The sequence below is a fragment of the Takifugu flavidus genome, chromosome 16, assembly GCF_003711565.1.
Source record: "Takifugu flavidus isolate HTHZ2018 chromosome 16, ASM371156v2, whole genome shotgun sequence".
NCBI classification, from domain to species: domain Eukaryota; kingdom Metazoa; phylum Chordata; class Actinopteri; order Tetraodontiformes; family Tetraodontidae; genus Takifugu; species Takifugu flavidus.
Window position 1 is genome coordinate 12,800,712 of NC_079535.1, and position 14,688 is coordinate 12,815,399.

A 14,688-nucleotide genomic window follows, 5' to 3' on the forward strand; every position below is an offset into this window, starting at 1 on the left:
TGGGGATTTTGAATATTGTAAATAGATATTTGTCCTCAACAGGTGTCAGAAACGGCTTCTTGGAACGATTCTGATCCAGATGAAGCTGATTCTGCGTCAGCCGCTTCCTCTTTCTGGAGCGTTACACACCTCTTCCTCCCAGAACACTCACCCACAACAAACCCAAACACATCATTATTAATCATCTGCCCCCCCCCTCCCCCCGATTCTAACTAACTGGCTGTGTCAACCTCCCACGACTGGATCTGACCCTGGGTCAGCCCCGACCCGCCCTGCTGTGCTCTTTATAAGCCCGAGTAAACCTGGGATTACCTAGTTAACCCGCTCGGAAGCTCCGCTCACTTCTAAATGCGGCAGCTGGGAGGAAGAGCGGGAGAACCGTGATCCCGGGACACGACCACGGTTCTGTTCTCGGCGGAGACGACAGAAGCTGCGTTAACAAACGGCGCCGGGTGTCGTCACACATTTATTGGATTCAAACGTGCAGAACCTGGAAAATAAACCGACCCGCCTGGAAAAATGAATAAAAGTTGTAGAGTTAAAAAAAAACAACACACTCCTCCTCAAATTAAATCACTTCCTTCCTGCTTGATGCAAGCGACAACCTGATGCCAAACGTCCCGAGTTCTGATGAATGAACACGGGGATTTGGACCCCTGCCGGGGCGGCGGTGCCGGCGGGGACCTGGAGGGACCTGGTACCTCTGCTGGATTATCTCTCTCAATGAGCAGGGGGGCGCCGATTAAAACCTTCTGGATGAAACGTTCTCTCGGTTCCTGCCGTTAGGTTCTGGGTTTGGTGGCGAAGGTGAGGTACCCGGTGTGACCCGGGATCTCTCGGGGCGGCGTCGTGGTCTTGACGGTGACGTTTGTCTGTTTCGGAGCAGAGTCGGCGGCCGTCTTCTCCGGGGTCTCGGTCGGGTCGGAGCCGAAGTCCGGCAACGGCAGGGAGGCGGTCCGAACGTCGTGGACTCTCAGCAGAACCTCCAAGGTGCTGATCTCCTCGAAAGCCTGATCAGCCAGAGCCTCACAGGTCCGCTGGACCTGCTCTATACACGGCGAGAAAGAACAGACCCGACCTCCTGCAGACAGAGGGAGACAAGCTTTATTTCCTGTCTCATGCTAATTAGCTTAGCTACGATACTGGTGTTGACTGGGACGTGCTGGTCCAGTCTGTCTCTTCAACAGTCCAGAGGACTCAGACGTGTTAGAACTAGAATCACACATTCACCGTTGCTAGTTAAGCTAAGCTAATTAGCCTCGGAAAATGTCTTTTCCTGTGTGGATCGAAGAAGGAAGCAAAGAGGAGCAGAAACTGTCCAGAAACTTGTGTCCAGCACAAACGCACCTGTGCAACACACCTGTGCAACACACCTGTGCAACACACCTGTGCAACACGCCTGTGTAACACACCTGTGCAACACGCCTGTGTAACACACCTGTGCAACACGCCTGTGCAACACGCCTGTGTAACACACCTGTGTAACACGCCTGTGCAACACGCCTGTGCAACACACCTGTGCAACACGCCTGTGCAACACGCCTGTGCAACACGCCTGTGCAACACACCTGTGCGATACGCACGCACAAACAACCTGAACCCCGTTTGTTTGGCTCAAACGTGAAGCTAATCTGGCTGAAGAACCTGGGACACCAGAACGATCCGTATTCTCTTTTCCGACCCTGAAGCTCTGACAAACACGGATCGGGATCATCGGGCCTCTCGGCCCCGAACAGAACCCTGCTGGGGAGGCCCAGCACGGCTGGAGGGGCCCGACTCCAGAACCTTTCCCCCGCTGCCCTAAAGATCTCGAAGAATGTGACTCTGCCCAGCAGCGTCCGGTCCAGCAGAACCTTCTCTTCCCGTCTCTGCTCGGGTCTGCAGGGGGCAGCACGGCTCAACGCAGCTGCTCGGTCGACAAAATAACCGAAGACGCCGGAACGATTCGGCTACGACGGCCTGAAAACACAGCTCAGCTGTTGCCGAGCAACAGGAGGCGCTGGGAGGGTCCCGCCGGTTACACAAGGCTGTTCACATCTAAGGAGCGTTGCAGTCGTCACACTATGAGTCCTTATCAGGTTCCCCGTGTTCACAGGACATGTTTGCCTTATGATTGCGTAAGAGCAGCGAGGGGGCGGGACAGGCGCGCCAGGACCCACAGGCCCCCACGGAGAGCGGTTAAACAGGGGCTCTGGCTGCCGGCCAGAACGCCGGAAGGATTACAAGTGTGAGGGGGAGACGGGTCACTGCCCGCTGCAGCAAACCCGGACAGGACATCTTTACTCAGAGTGGAACAGGGAAAACGGTCCTCCGACATCCCAGTTCACTCAAACCACTTCCAGACAAACCAGAACCTCCTCGGGAGGGCTTCGGGAACGCTTGTGGACTTTAGTGCGAGCTTTGAGGGGCAGCTCAAAGTAAAATATCCAAGCTGAGCAGCGGGAAGCGAAGGGAGCGTTCCCTTATGGAGCAGCAGAGCTCTGCAGCATAACCCTGTATGGTCATGGGCCCACATCCACAATGGCCACTCACTGTTTATCTGGGTAGGGGTGCACGTACGTGTGTGTGTGTGTGTGTGTGCGTGCGGGATATGTAGCAGCAGCACCTTAAAAGGGATCAGAGGAGAGCAGAGCAACATCCTCGCTGATCCTGCATTCCTTCATATTGCAACATTGTGCTGCATTTAAGGTCCCCAAGGAAAAACCAGCCTCGCCTCCCACAGCGTTGATGCAATCAAAAATAAAGACTTTGCCGTGTCTGTGCTCGGGCAAACTCACTTTAACCACGTGAGACACAAACGACGGGCTTCCTGCAACGTGCACGCTGCAGAGCGGAGCGGATTTAATGAGAAACGCGGAGCTGCGAGTGGACGTGACATCAGGAGGGGCAGTTAAAAATGCCCCATTTGTGCTGCGTCAGCGTCGGGCGAGGAGACGCTCCTCCGAGGTCGTCAGAGGTCAGTCTTGCCCCAACGTCACGAGCCACCAGGAGAAGCGACCCAGGAATGTGAGCTGAAGCATGGGAGGCTACCTTGTTTCTTCATGGCGGCCTTGGCGTGCTTGACGGCCTCCCAGGGGCTGGGGATGTCCAGGAAGACGGCGTCCGCCACCCCGACCACCCCGAACCCGTCTTTGCACACGTCCTGGTTCCTGACGGTGACCAGGTGATCCACGCGGTGCTCCTTGAACTCCTGCGCCGCCATCTCCGCCCTTTGTTGGTGGAACTCCACCGTGTGCAGGTGACCCGTGGGGGCGATGGTGCGCAGGATGGCGTGGGAGAGGGAGCCGCTGCCCGTTCCTGAGCAACAAAACAGGTGGAATTTACTGGGGAGCATGAAAGGCTGATTGATTAAATGTTGCTAATCAGCTTTATGGGCATAAATGTTCCTTCTGCTACGATTAACAGACTGATTAGAAATGAGAAGACCAGCAGAACTCGTGTTTGACTGTTGGACTCATTCCCCCCAAACATACCCCACACAGATAAATTGGTGCCATATAAATGCGCCCGAGTGGGTGCGAGGAGAGCGGCTGGTCACGTGACCCGAGAGAATGGAGCGTCCAGAAGACGGCTCGGTGCCGCCGTGGTCTCCTCCCGACACGACGTCACGGCCGCCTTTGTTCATGTGCTGACAAAGAGGCTAATGTTTGGCCGCAGCAGCACGGCTGGAGACACCGAGGCGCTAAGCTAGCAACAGCCATAAGCTTCTTAGCGGATTATCTCACCTGATTTTATCATTTACAGCGAAGGAAAGCGTCCGACTGCCGTGTGACTGAACTCTGAGTCTTGTGACACTTTACATCCGTGTAATAAAACTAACGACTGGAACGTGGACGAGGCAGCGGAACTTTAGTGTCCAATGCACCGATCGACATCATTTCCCCGAGTGTGTATCGAGCCGCAGGTGCGTTCGGCCATAACTCGTCACACTGTCACACAGAGGAGGAAACTGCTGCGTTCTGTTTTAAAAGCTCCTGAGTTTGACCCGTTAACAGAGAATAAATCAGCCCTGTTTCCATCACAATGTGGAAATTCCACATGAAAAACGATGAGAGTGAAAGGAGATGCAGGAAGATGATCCCAAAACCGCAACAATCCCACTTCTTGTTCTGAGAGACGACGTTCTCGGCAGGATTGTTCTAAAGAGGGAAGAAGAATGGACAGTGGCACTGTTCCGTTGTGCGTCAGATAGACCCGCCAGCATGCTAACAGGCTAACCCTGCTAACATTTCACACCCAACCCAAAGAACGACTCCTGACTCATCAGAATTCCATGCACACGAGTCTTTTCGAGGTTTAGAAAGTCCCGTATCACTCAGATATGGTGACATGTTCGCTGACCCTGAGCGGGTCACCGCTGTTTGCAGGCAGCAAAGAGGCAACACAGAATCAACAAGAGGACAGAAGCCGCTCTTCTAAATGAGCTGCAGATCAATGATTTAATCAGCTTCCTCAGTGATCGCTGCGTCGCCTCGATGTTACGCTGCTGCCTGTGGGGGGCGCGGATGTCCATCGGTGCGACTGGACGACAGAGGCGACGCTGCTGCGTTCCCTGCAGGAGCTGGAATTCTGCGTCCTATGGGAATACGCTCGGAAACGTTTCTGACCTTGGAAGGGACAAAGTGAAGCCACGTTTGGGGCCGACGATGGAGGCGATCAGCGATCGACGTTTCTGATCTGCTGCGGGGGGGGGGGCACCGAGTGGGGGGGGAGGGGGCGACCTGGCCCAAAGGTCATCGATTCTTTCTGTTCTCCATTTTCTCCACTGTACTCGCGTCCTTTTACTAAAATGTTTCCGTTTCAGGACTTCTGCTTTCCTCTCCTGTCTGTTTCAGGTTCACGTTTCCGCTGCCACCGATCACAACTGTGCAGCTCACGCACGTCTTCAGCAGCAGCGCCGATGAGCAAACGTTGTCCAGAGGCTTTTTAATTAAAATATGACACGCATCCAAACCCAGAGTGGGTTCTGCTCCAGCAGCTGAAGGCCTGAGTGATCTCTGCGCTGCAGCGTCCGAGCTGACATCAGCTTTCCTGCTCATTCATCACTGCTGCCGCTTTAACTTGCAAAACACAATCAATAAAGTGACGTCGGAGGCGCCGGCGGAGCCTGATGAAGCACTGCACCAAAGCGGCCCTCCGCCGTCTCAAAACCTGCTGCTGCTGATGCGTCCCGCTCTCACACGTCCCCACAAACACCTTGAACGCACCTTTAAGTCCAAAATGGACGTGAAAAGTTCAGGCACTGACAGAAACAGCTTTTCTGGAACGACACAGGTTTGAACGACTGTTCAGGTCACAGGTTGTATTGGCTGGTCTCACCGGACTCACAGACGATGGACCCTGGCCTCAGCTCCAGCATCATGGTGATCATGGCGATGTCTGTGGTGTAGAGGATCTGCGTGCGATGCGGCAGGGTGACCGTCCAAAGCTCTGGCGTCGGGTGAAGCACGTGCACCCATCCACCCTTGCTGCAGGTGACCTTGGACCCGTAAGGTTTTCCAATCAGGTCGGTGGAGTGGCGAATGGCGCCGTAGCGCGTCTGCGTTTGGGCGCCGTGTTGCACCTTCACCGGCATCATGGAGTCATGGCCCAGGTAGATGATGGCGGTGTCGCCATCCTGAATGTGGTCCGAGTATTCCACAAAACTCATGTTGACCTCTGCAACAGCAACAAAGCCGGTTAGCTTCATACGAAACAGACAAAAGATCTTCTGGACATATGAAGGTGTTGCCCGTGGCGACTGTCTCCACGACCACTCTGAGACCATGTTGGGATTTGCAGATTGTTCACTTTTGGCTTATTTCATAACATTTCCAGGTTCGTCATTTCTATGGAACTATGACAAGATTTGTAAAAGTCCAATTAAAGTTGATGATCATCAAGATGTTTAGCAGCATTTAGGGGCAGGAAATTAATTACCTGAAATGTATTTGTGTGTACTGTGCTGCATTAATCTGCCTAATGTACACTCAATATTTCATTGTGTTGAATATGTTGACTTATTTAGAAAGTATAGTTGTTACTCCAAAGAAGAGCTGCTACAGATATTAAGAGGTTTTATCGTGGTTAATACGGACATGAAAACCTCATCACCTTTCTAGAGAACATACACATCATCGATTTAACCATCGCTGAGCACAATTTGTCGCGTTTAATAAATTGATTGGGTGACTTTTCTGAAGAACAGCTTTGCTTTTCGAACAAGCTAACGTGCTAACTCTGGTAACTCGAGCTGCACAGTTGAAAGCAGCGTTTGCTACGTCCCACCGAACTCCTTTACAAATGTCGCTCATTTGCTTCCGGGGGTTGAAATTCGCAAAAATCTAATGAACAAACCTCAAACTCCTTGCAAAAGTGTAGCTTAGCAGCTCCGAGAGCTACTTGTCGTCACCGGCACACGTGGGGGCATCGGCGGAAGTGACGTTGTGTCACCGGATATTGAGATGTTCATAGATCAATAAACTTCTGGAACGACAACGGTGGCTCACAACGACACTCCACATGATCTATAAATCTGATTAAATCGAAATCGATTTTTTTCCCACTGTAAATAAATTTGCTTAAAAAATATATATGAATATTGATGTAAAGATGAAATTAACCAGTGTCTAGTAATTATACTAAAGTGAAACATTTATGTTTGTTCACGGTCGGGCGGGACAATATTTTATTTCGGCGTGTAGCATCACAAAATCCAATCCGCGGTGAGTGATGGGTGATACTGGTGATACTGGCGATACTGGTGATACTGGCGAGTGTGAACGAACTATTGGGCGGCTCCTTTTGGAAGACGTAAAAGACTTTGAGGTGATGAGATATTTTTAAGACTTATGAACTGGAGTAATATTTCATGATCTTGTGTTTTTTTCATATGAAATATTTTTGAATTAGATGCTTTATAAATAAAACACATGAAAAACGTTAGACGTTTGTTTCAGTTAAATTTCAGTAGGCTAACCCTAACCCTTAAGACCTTGTGATTCGCTTCTTAAAATGTTTGCTGAGAAGATTTTCAGCAATCGATTACTCTCGATGACAGATGATTAATCATAATGTGATATTATATTATAACGAAAAGCTTCATTTTATTGGACGTTAATACACAGATGTTACAGTTATAGATAAGAATTCGACATCGTTTTCAGCATTTTGAACCACAGAAGAATATAAATTGGTGCCTATTCTCCAACAACTGTGTCGCTGCGTCCAATTAAATGAATGGACTGCGAGTAAGTGACCAATGGGAGGAGAGATGGTGGGATATAAATGACGTCCTGAGGGCGTCAGACTGAGCGGAAAGCTTCTGGGACGCTGTTGGAGGTTTGGAGCTCCTCGGCCGGAAAAATAGGGATTTTTGTATCAACCCCTAGTAGTAGTAGTCCACAAATCCGACGACAACAGGTAAATCTGTTTCAGATTAAGCGCACAATCTCAGGTTTACACACGAGGTGTGCGTTTGCTATCCGAATAATGAGATAAAAGGATGGATTATTAATATAAATCGATGGCTAATCTTGCATTAAACTGTCTGATGTCGGTTTCTGCACCTGTAAACGCATCGATCGCATGTGACCGCCGCGTTTCCGTCGTTGTTCGCATGAATTCGTGATAATCTGCTGGCGGCTTTGACTCGGCTCCGCCGTGACCGTCTCCTTTCTCCATCCTCTGACGCAGGGATCAACCATGCCTTTCGGTAACACTCACAACGAGCTGAAGATGAAATTCTCCTCGGAGCAGGAGTACCCAGACCTCAGCAAACACAACAATCATATGGCCAAAGTCCTGACTCCTGAGATGTACGGGCGGCTGAGGAGCAAACAGACACCCAGTGGATTTACTCTGGATGATGTCATTCAGACTGGGGTTGATAACCCAGGTAAAAAAGGGCGAGTCTCCCTGTTCTGTCCTTCTGAGGGTGGTAATGGTGGTGGCGCCGCTGTGCGCTCGGCTTCCTGCACTGTAGCCTTGCCGAAGTGATAAACATTTGCAGACACAGAAATAGGTCAGTCTTTCTGCTGGGATTAGAGTTACATAATCTATGCAGGAGCTGATAAAAGCTGCTGTTTTTACCGGGCGTCAGGAATGAACCTTCATCACACTGCAGACGTGACGTGACGGGCTGCTGAGTTATGTGGACATGTCATCTCCTCTGACCCTGACTTGATTTGCAGGCCACCCCTTCATCATGACCGTGGGTTGTGTTGCTGGAGATGAGGAGACCTACGAGGTCTTCAAGGAGCTGCTGGACCCCGTGATTATGGACAGACACGGAGGATACAAACCAACCGACAAGCACAAGACCGACCTGAATTCAGCCAACCTGAAGGTGCCCCAAACGGTGACTGGGAAACTGTGACACTAGAGCAGAAGGGCTGAACTTTGTGTTCTTCTGTCAGGGTGGTGATGATCTGGACCCTGATTATGTCCTGAGCTCCCGCGTGCGCACAGGCCGCAGTGTCCGCGGCTTCTGCCTCCCACCGCACTGCAGCAGAGGAGAGAGGCGCGCTGTGGAGCAGCTCTCCATCGAAGGTTGGTGCTGCTCCTGTTCTCCTGAAGTTATTCTGATGGTGAATCAGATTTACGACATATTCCAGACGGGTTCTGCTGGAATTCCTCCAGCTGCCTGTCAACACCAGGGGCAGTCAGCCTGGTGTGTAGCGCTCCCTGGCGGCAGCTTGAGGAATTATATAGACTTAAATATTGTTGACATTGGCACCCCCCCTTCTCCCCTCCTGGCAGCTCTGGACTCTCTGACCGCTGACCTGAAGGGGAAATATTACGCCCTGAAGAACATGACCGACGCCGAACAGCAGCAGCTCATTGATGACCACTTCCTGTTTGACAAACCCGTGTCTCCTCTTTTGCTGGCCTCTGGGATGGCGCGCGACTGGCCCGACGCCAGGGGCATCTGGTGAGGTTTGACCCACGTTTGACGGGTTTATTGATCCAATGTTACGAGGAAGTAACTGAAATCCTTCTGAAGGCACAACGACAACAAGACCTTCCTGGTTTGGGTGAATGAGGAAGATCACCTGCGCGTCATCTCCATGCAGAAAGGTGGCAACATGAAGGAGGTGTTTGAGCGCTTCTGCACTGGACTGACCAAGGTAGGAGACAGACCCTCGCTGAGTTCACAGAAACGTTCTGCCGTTAAAACCATGTCTGAAACCTCTTCAGATCGAGAGCCTGTTCAAGGACAGAGGCCACGCCTTCATGTGGAACGAACACCTGGGCTATGTCCTCACTTGCCCATCCAACCTGGGCACCGGCCTGCGTGCTGGCGTGCACGTCAAGCTACCAAACATGAGCAAACATGCCAAGTTTGAAGATGTTCTCAAGAAACTGAGGCTCCAGAAGCGTGGCACTGGTGCGTCGATGTTCTAGTTTGTTTTTGCAGATGTCAGATACATGATGCACCGAGGGTTGAGGGTGAGTTCCTGTCCTGCTTTCATCAGGTGGCGTGGACACGGCCGCTGTGGGCGGAGTGTTTGACATCTCCAACGCCGACAGACTGGGCTTCTCTGAGGTGGAGCTGGTGCAGATGGTGGTGGATGGAGTGAAGCTGCTGGTGGACATGGAGAAGCGGCTGGAGAAAGGAGCGTCCATCGACGACCTGATGCCCGCCCAGAAGTGAACTGGTCCGTCTGCACTGCTGCAGCTTTTCTCGCTGATACCTCCTTATTTCCTCCGACTGTTCTGGAATGCACTTGGTTAAGGTTCTAATTTGTATTTAAGATGAAACTGTCTCGGCCAGCACGGTTAAGCGCCGCCTGAATCTGTAAATGATCTGTTCAAACACGGACATTTTGGCTGGAGGGTTCCTGTTTAATCCAACTTCAGGCCGATCCAGACATGACGAAATATTCGGTGTGTGTATAGATGAACCTGATAAATAAAAATACCAACAGTCCCTGAATGCTACAGGTTTAATGGTTTTATTGGCTTGAATTAAAAACATGATTCGGTCGCATTTGTGTGGAGCTTCCCCCAGTTCTCTGGTCGAGGGGGAAAATGTTTTAAGAAACAAGGAATACTGAGCTGAAGGAACACTGACTCCCGTATTTTAAGTTGCATGATGCGAGAATTCAAATACCAAGATTTATACTTTACACTTTAAATTACTGTTTGAGGGTTGTTGTTTTTTTTTTTTTCCAGCCAAATGAAATTGAGAAGCATATTAACTTCATTTGCACCTAAAACATTTGTGAAAAATGGAATCTTCTCAGATGCCAGTGAAATCTAACCACAGCAAATATTTAAATTATAGTTTAAGTGTCTAAAGCCATTATTTAGCTAATCACGGACGTGGAGTTCCAAAAACATTGTAATCGCAAACATTTTAAGAACTCTAGATATGATCTAGAATTTCAACCGATACAGAAGAGAAAATGGCCGACAAACATAATCAAGGTCATTGTTTATTAATGAGGAACAAAGAACCAAACTTGGATCCAGTAATGAGGGATTATTTTGTTGACATTCGCTCATTTTGGTGAAAGCTGAAATTTGCTTCTCTTGTGGATAATCCTGCAACTGAAATTAAAAGTATGTTATTATTAAGGCCTACATGTCAGTGTGGGTGTAATTCTGCGCTGGAAATTGTTTGAACGCCATAACAAACCGATTTTGGCACATTCGACGTTATGGAGACACGAAAAAGCAGCAGTAGCATCGCCTGGTGGCTGAAAGTTTAGACCTACATTCTCTACATTCAAGCTGGGCCCAAAACACTTTGGGAAACATTTTCTGCTGACGCCGCTTTGCTGGGTGACTTTATTCTGGCCTCCTGCACCACTGTAAGGACCTTTGAAGATTTATTTGAGCAGGATCCCAAAGAGCAGGTTTCAAGGGCTGCCTTCCATCACCTGTGCAACATTGCTAACGTTCAGCACTGTTTGTCCGAAGGTGATACAGAAGTACAGAATTTCATGCATTTGTTTCTTCCAGGCTTGATTACAGCAATTCACTCGTATTGGGCTTTCCAAACAAATTGTGAATCCTCTGCAGCTTTTTTATTTCCTCCTTGAGAGAACCGGTTACCTGCCAATCATTCAGCCGTCTGTTTAGCCTCCGGTGCATGTTTGTCCACCCAGCATTGTTCTCTGTATCATCTGAGCCTGGCCCTCCCTCCAGACCAGGCAAGTCATCACTGGCTTCTACCTGTCTGTAAGACTTGACTGGGGAAAACACCTCAATATCTCTCTAAACTCTTGCACCTTTCCCATCATAACTACCATCTGCGGTCCACTGACCATTACTGTCTATTCTAAAACACACTTTCTTTGACCAAAGTTACTTTACTTTTACCACAGCAAAAGATTTGAACTCCCTTAAACTTTCAGCTCTTTCATCACTTCATGCATTTAAACAGAAACTACAACAATCCCTAGCTGACTGTTTTACGTATGGATTCCCCTTTTGTTTATATATTCTGTAGTTATTTGTTGTTTTAGTCTTTATAATCTCTTCACCGTTGGTTTTATGGGCTGCTGAGCCCTCTGGTCAGGTCAATATTGTAAATGAGAAGCTGTTCTGAGTCGATCTTAGATGGTAAAATCAAGTTCAAATAAATGAAATGGTCTTTTAGCATCGGCTCCTTGTAAAATTCAGAGTTGCCCATTTGGGAATAGGTTGCGATTTGTTTTGAAAGTGAACACCACAGTAGGGAGTCCGTAGCGATGAATGGGAACATCTTTCATGTGTTATTCTTTATCCCCAACACAAAAATGAGCAAAAACGAGTTCAAACAAGTCTGAAGATTACAGGATCAAAATTTTTGAGATTTGAGATCTTTCAAAGGTCAAAGATGCTCTGTTATTATTATTATTATTATTATTATTATTATTATTTTCTCTTATCAAAGCAACATACTATTAGAAATATGTTGTTTTAGAATTGGCCACTGTCCTACTGCTATTAACTACAAACACAGTCAGCAATTATAGAAATAACTAGAAAATTAAAAAAAGCTAAGATACTGAAACCAAAACACACTAAAATGTGCGGCTCGATTGGGAATAGCTTGCTGTGACCTTGGTACAGCAATGCAGCGTAAGGAGCCTGACAAATTGAAATTTTTTTCAAATGATGGGTCTATAGTGATGAATGGGTACATCTTCAATTTGTCGATATCCAATCAATATTCTAACATCCCACCCCACGCTGGACCTCATTACAAAAAGGATCAAACATCTCCAAAGGTCAAGGGATTGAAAAGGTTTTGGGTTTTGATCTTTCAAAGGTTAAAGGAGCTTTGATTCAAAGCAACATAATATATTAAGCTGAGGTTATGTTGTATTACAACTGCTCTCTATACAACTGGTATCACTTAACTTAAGCAGCAACTATAGTAAGAAAATCTACAAAAAGGTGAGATATTCAACACTCAATCAGGAATAGTTGGGTATAACCTTTGAATGTTACTGCAACTCTAGAGCCAAGAAATTGCAAATTCCAACAAATTCTCTCCATCCTCTGACGCAGGGATCAACCATGCCTTTCGGTAACACTCACAACGAGCTGAAGATGAAATTCTCCTCGGAGCAGGAGTACCCAGACCTCAGCAAACACAACAATCATATGGCCAAAGTCCTGACTCCTGAGATGTACGAGCAGTTGAGGAGCAAACAGACACCCAGTGGATTTACTCTGGATGATGTCATTCAGACTGGGGTTGATAACCCAGGTAAAAAAGGGAGAGTCGCCGACTGTTCTGTCCTTCTGAGGGTGGTAATGGTGGTGGCGCCGCTGTGTGCTCGGCTTCCTGTACTGTAACCTTGCTGTAGCAATACATGGTCTATACAAGGGGTCAATTTCCAGATGTTTACCCAGATGTCACAATCACAATCACAGGGGTGTGATTTTCTGCTGAGTTATGTGGACATGTCATCCTCTCTGACCCTGACTTGATTTGCAGGCCACCCCTTCATCATGACCGTGGGTTGTGTTGCTGGAGATGAGGAGACCTACGAGGTCTTCAAGGAGCTGCTGGACCCCGTGATTATGGACAGACACGGAGGATACAAACCAACCGACAAGCACAAGACCGACCTGAATGCAGCCAACCTGAAGGTGCCCCAAACTGTGACTGGGAAACTGTGACACTAGAGCAGAAGGGCTAAACTTTGTGTTCTTCTGTCAGGGTGGTGATGATCTGGACCCTGATTATGTCCTGAGCTCCCGTGTCCGCACAGGCCGCAGCGTCCGCGGCTTCTGCCTCCCACCGCACTGCAGCAGAGGAGAGAGGCGCGCTGTGGAGCAGCTCTCCATCGAAGGTTGGTGCTGCTCCTGTTCTCCTGAAGTTATTCTGATGGTGAATCAGATTTACGACATATTCCAGACGGGTTCTGCTGGAATTCCTCCAGCTGCCTGTCAACACCAGGGGCAGTCAGCCTGGTGTGTAGCGCTCCCTGGCGGCAGCTTGAGGAATTATATAGACTTAAATATTGTTGACATTGGCACCCACCCCCCCTTCTCCCCTCCTGGCAGCTCTGGACTCTCTGACCGATGACCTGAAGGGGAAATATTACGCCCTGAAGAACATGACTGACGCCGAACAGCAGCAGCTCATTGATGACCACTTCCTGTTTGACAAACCCGTGTCTCCTCTTTTGCTGGCCTCTGGGATGGGGCGCGACTGGCCCGACGCCAGGGGCATCTGGTGAGGTTTGACCCACGTTTGACGGGTTTATTGATCCAATGTTACTAGGAAGTAACTGAAATCCTTCTGAAGGCACAACGACAACAAGACCTTCCTGGTTTGGGTGAATGAGGAAGATCACCTGCGCGTCATCTCCATGCAGAAAGGCGGCAACATGAAGGAGGTGTTTGAGCGCTTCTGCACTGGACTGACCAAGGTAGGAGACAGACCCTCGCTGAGTTCACAGAAACGTTCTGCCGTTAAAACCATGTCTGAAACCTCTTCAGATCGAGAGCCTGTTCAAGGACAGAGGTCACACCTTCATGTGGAATGAACACCTGGGCTACGTCCTCACCTGCCCATCCAACCTGGGCACTGGCCTGCGTGCTGGCGTGCACGTCAAGATACCAAACATGAGCAAACATGAAAAGTTTGAAGATGTCGTCGCCAAGTTGAGGCTCCAGACACGTGGCACTGGTGCGTCAAAGTTCTAACTTGTTTTTGCAGATGTCAGATACATGATGCACCGAGGGTTGAGGGTGAGTTCCTGTCCTGCTTTCATCAGGTGGCGTGGACACGGCCGCTGTGGGCGGAGTGTTTGACATCTCCAACGCCGACAGACTGGGCTTCTCTGAGGTGGAGCTGGTGCAGATGGTGGTGGATGGAGTGAAGCTGCTGGTGGACATGGAGAAGCGGCTGGAGAAAGGAGAGTCCATCGATGATCTGATGCCCGCCCAGAAGTGAACTGGTCCATCCGTACTAAGGCAGCCGTGTGCTGGTTTAGCTGGCTTGAATTAAATGATTTGGTCCAATCTGTGTTTACCGTTTTAGAAAAACTAAAATATATAAAATTGAATTTTAATTTAGAACAAATAGGTATGGAATCAAATGTGGGAATACCAACATTTGCATTTTAATTGGGAAAAATAAACACATTTTACAAAGTTAAAAGTGTAGTTTGCTTTATACCATTTTTTTGCCGCATTATGTACCTTCTCAAATCCATGAACAATACACCTAAAGCTTTTTTACATTCTTAAAGGAAATTT

General features: G+C 48.7%; 3 protein-coding genes across 4 annotated transcripts; 2 read left to right on the top strand and 1 right to left on the bottom strand.

Annotated features, from left to right (window-relative positions):
- Positions 1 to 455: 455 nt before the first annotated feature.
- trmt61a (tRNA methyltransferase 61A) lies at positions 456 to 8,087 on the bottom strand. Of its 2 annotated transcripts, none has more exons than XM_057059077.1 (4): positions 8,071 to 8,087; positions 5,320 to 5,658; positions 3,031 to 3,297; positions 456 to 1,081 (listed from the first exon to the last, which is right to left on the bottom strand). In XM_057059077.1, exons 2-4 carry the CDS (start codon positions 5,648 to 5,650, stop codon positions 783 to 785), a joined length of 897 nt encoding a protein of 298 aa, XP_056915057.1. In that variant the 5' UTR covers positions 5,651 to 5,658; positions 8,071 to 8,087; the 3' UTR covers positions 456 to 782. The 2 variants fall into 2 exon arrangements, with proteins under 2 accessions (XP_056915057.1, XP_056915055.1); XM_057059075.1 differs by lacking the exon at positions 8,071 to 8,087 and adding an exon at positions 6,337 to 6,447.
- ckba (creatine kinase, brain a) lies at positions 7,246 to 9,921 on the top strand. The gene is made up of 8 exons (XM_057059074.1): positions 7,246 to 7,401; positions 7,675 to 7,876; positions 8,172 to 8,326; positions 8,397 to 8,529; positions 8,740 to 8,911; positions 8,984 to 9,107; positions 9,178 to 9,367; positions 9,456 to 9,921. Exons 2-8 carry the CDS (start codon positions 7,684 to 7,686, stop codon positions 9,632 to 9,634), a joined length of 1,146 nt encoding a protein of 381 aa, XP_056915054.1. The 5' UTR covers positions 7,246 to 7,401; positions 7,675 to 7,683; the 3' UTR covers positions 9,635 to 9,921.
- A 2,552-nt stretch (positions 9,922 to 12,473) lies between these two features.
- LOC130513058 (creatine kinase B-type-like) lies at positions 12,474 to 14,590 on the top strand. Its single transcript, XM_057011614.1, has 7 exons — positions 12,474 to 12,685; positions 12,917 to 13,071; positions 13,142 to 13,274; positions 13,489 to 13,660; positions 13,733 to 13,856; positions 13,927 to 14,116; positions 14,205 to 14,590. The coding sequence occupies exons 1-7, from the start codon at positions 12,493 to 12,495 to the stop codon at positions 14,381 to 14,383; spliced, it is 1,146 nt and encodes a 381-aa protein (XP_056867594.1). The 5' UTR covers positions 12,474 to 12,492; the 3' UTR covers positions 14,384 to 14,590.
- Positions 14,591 to 14,688: the final 98 nt, after the last annotated feature.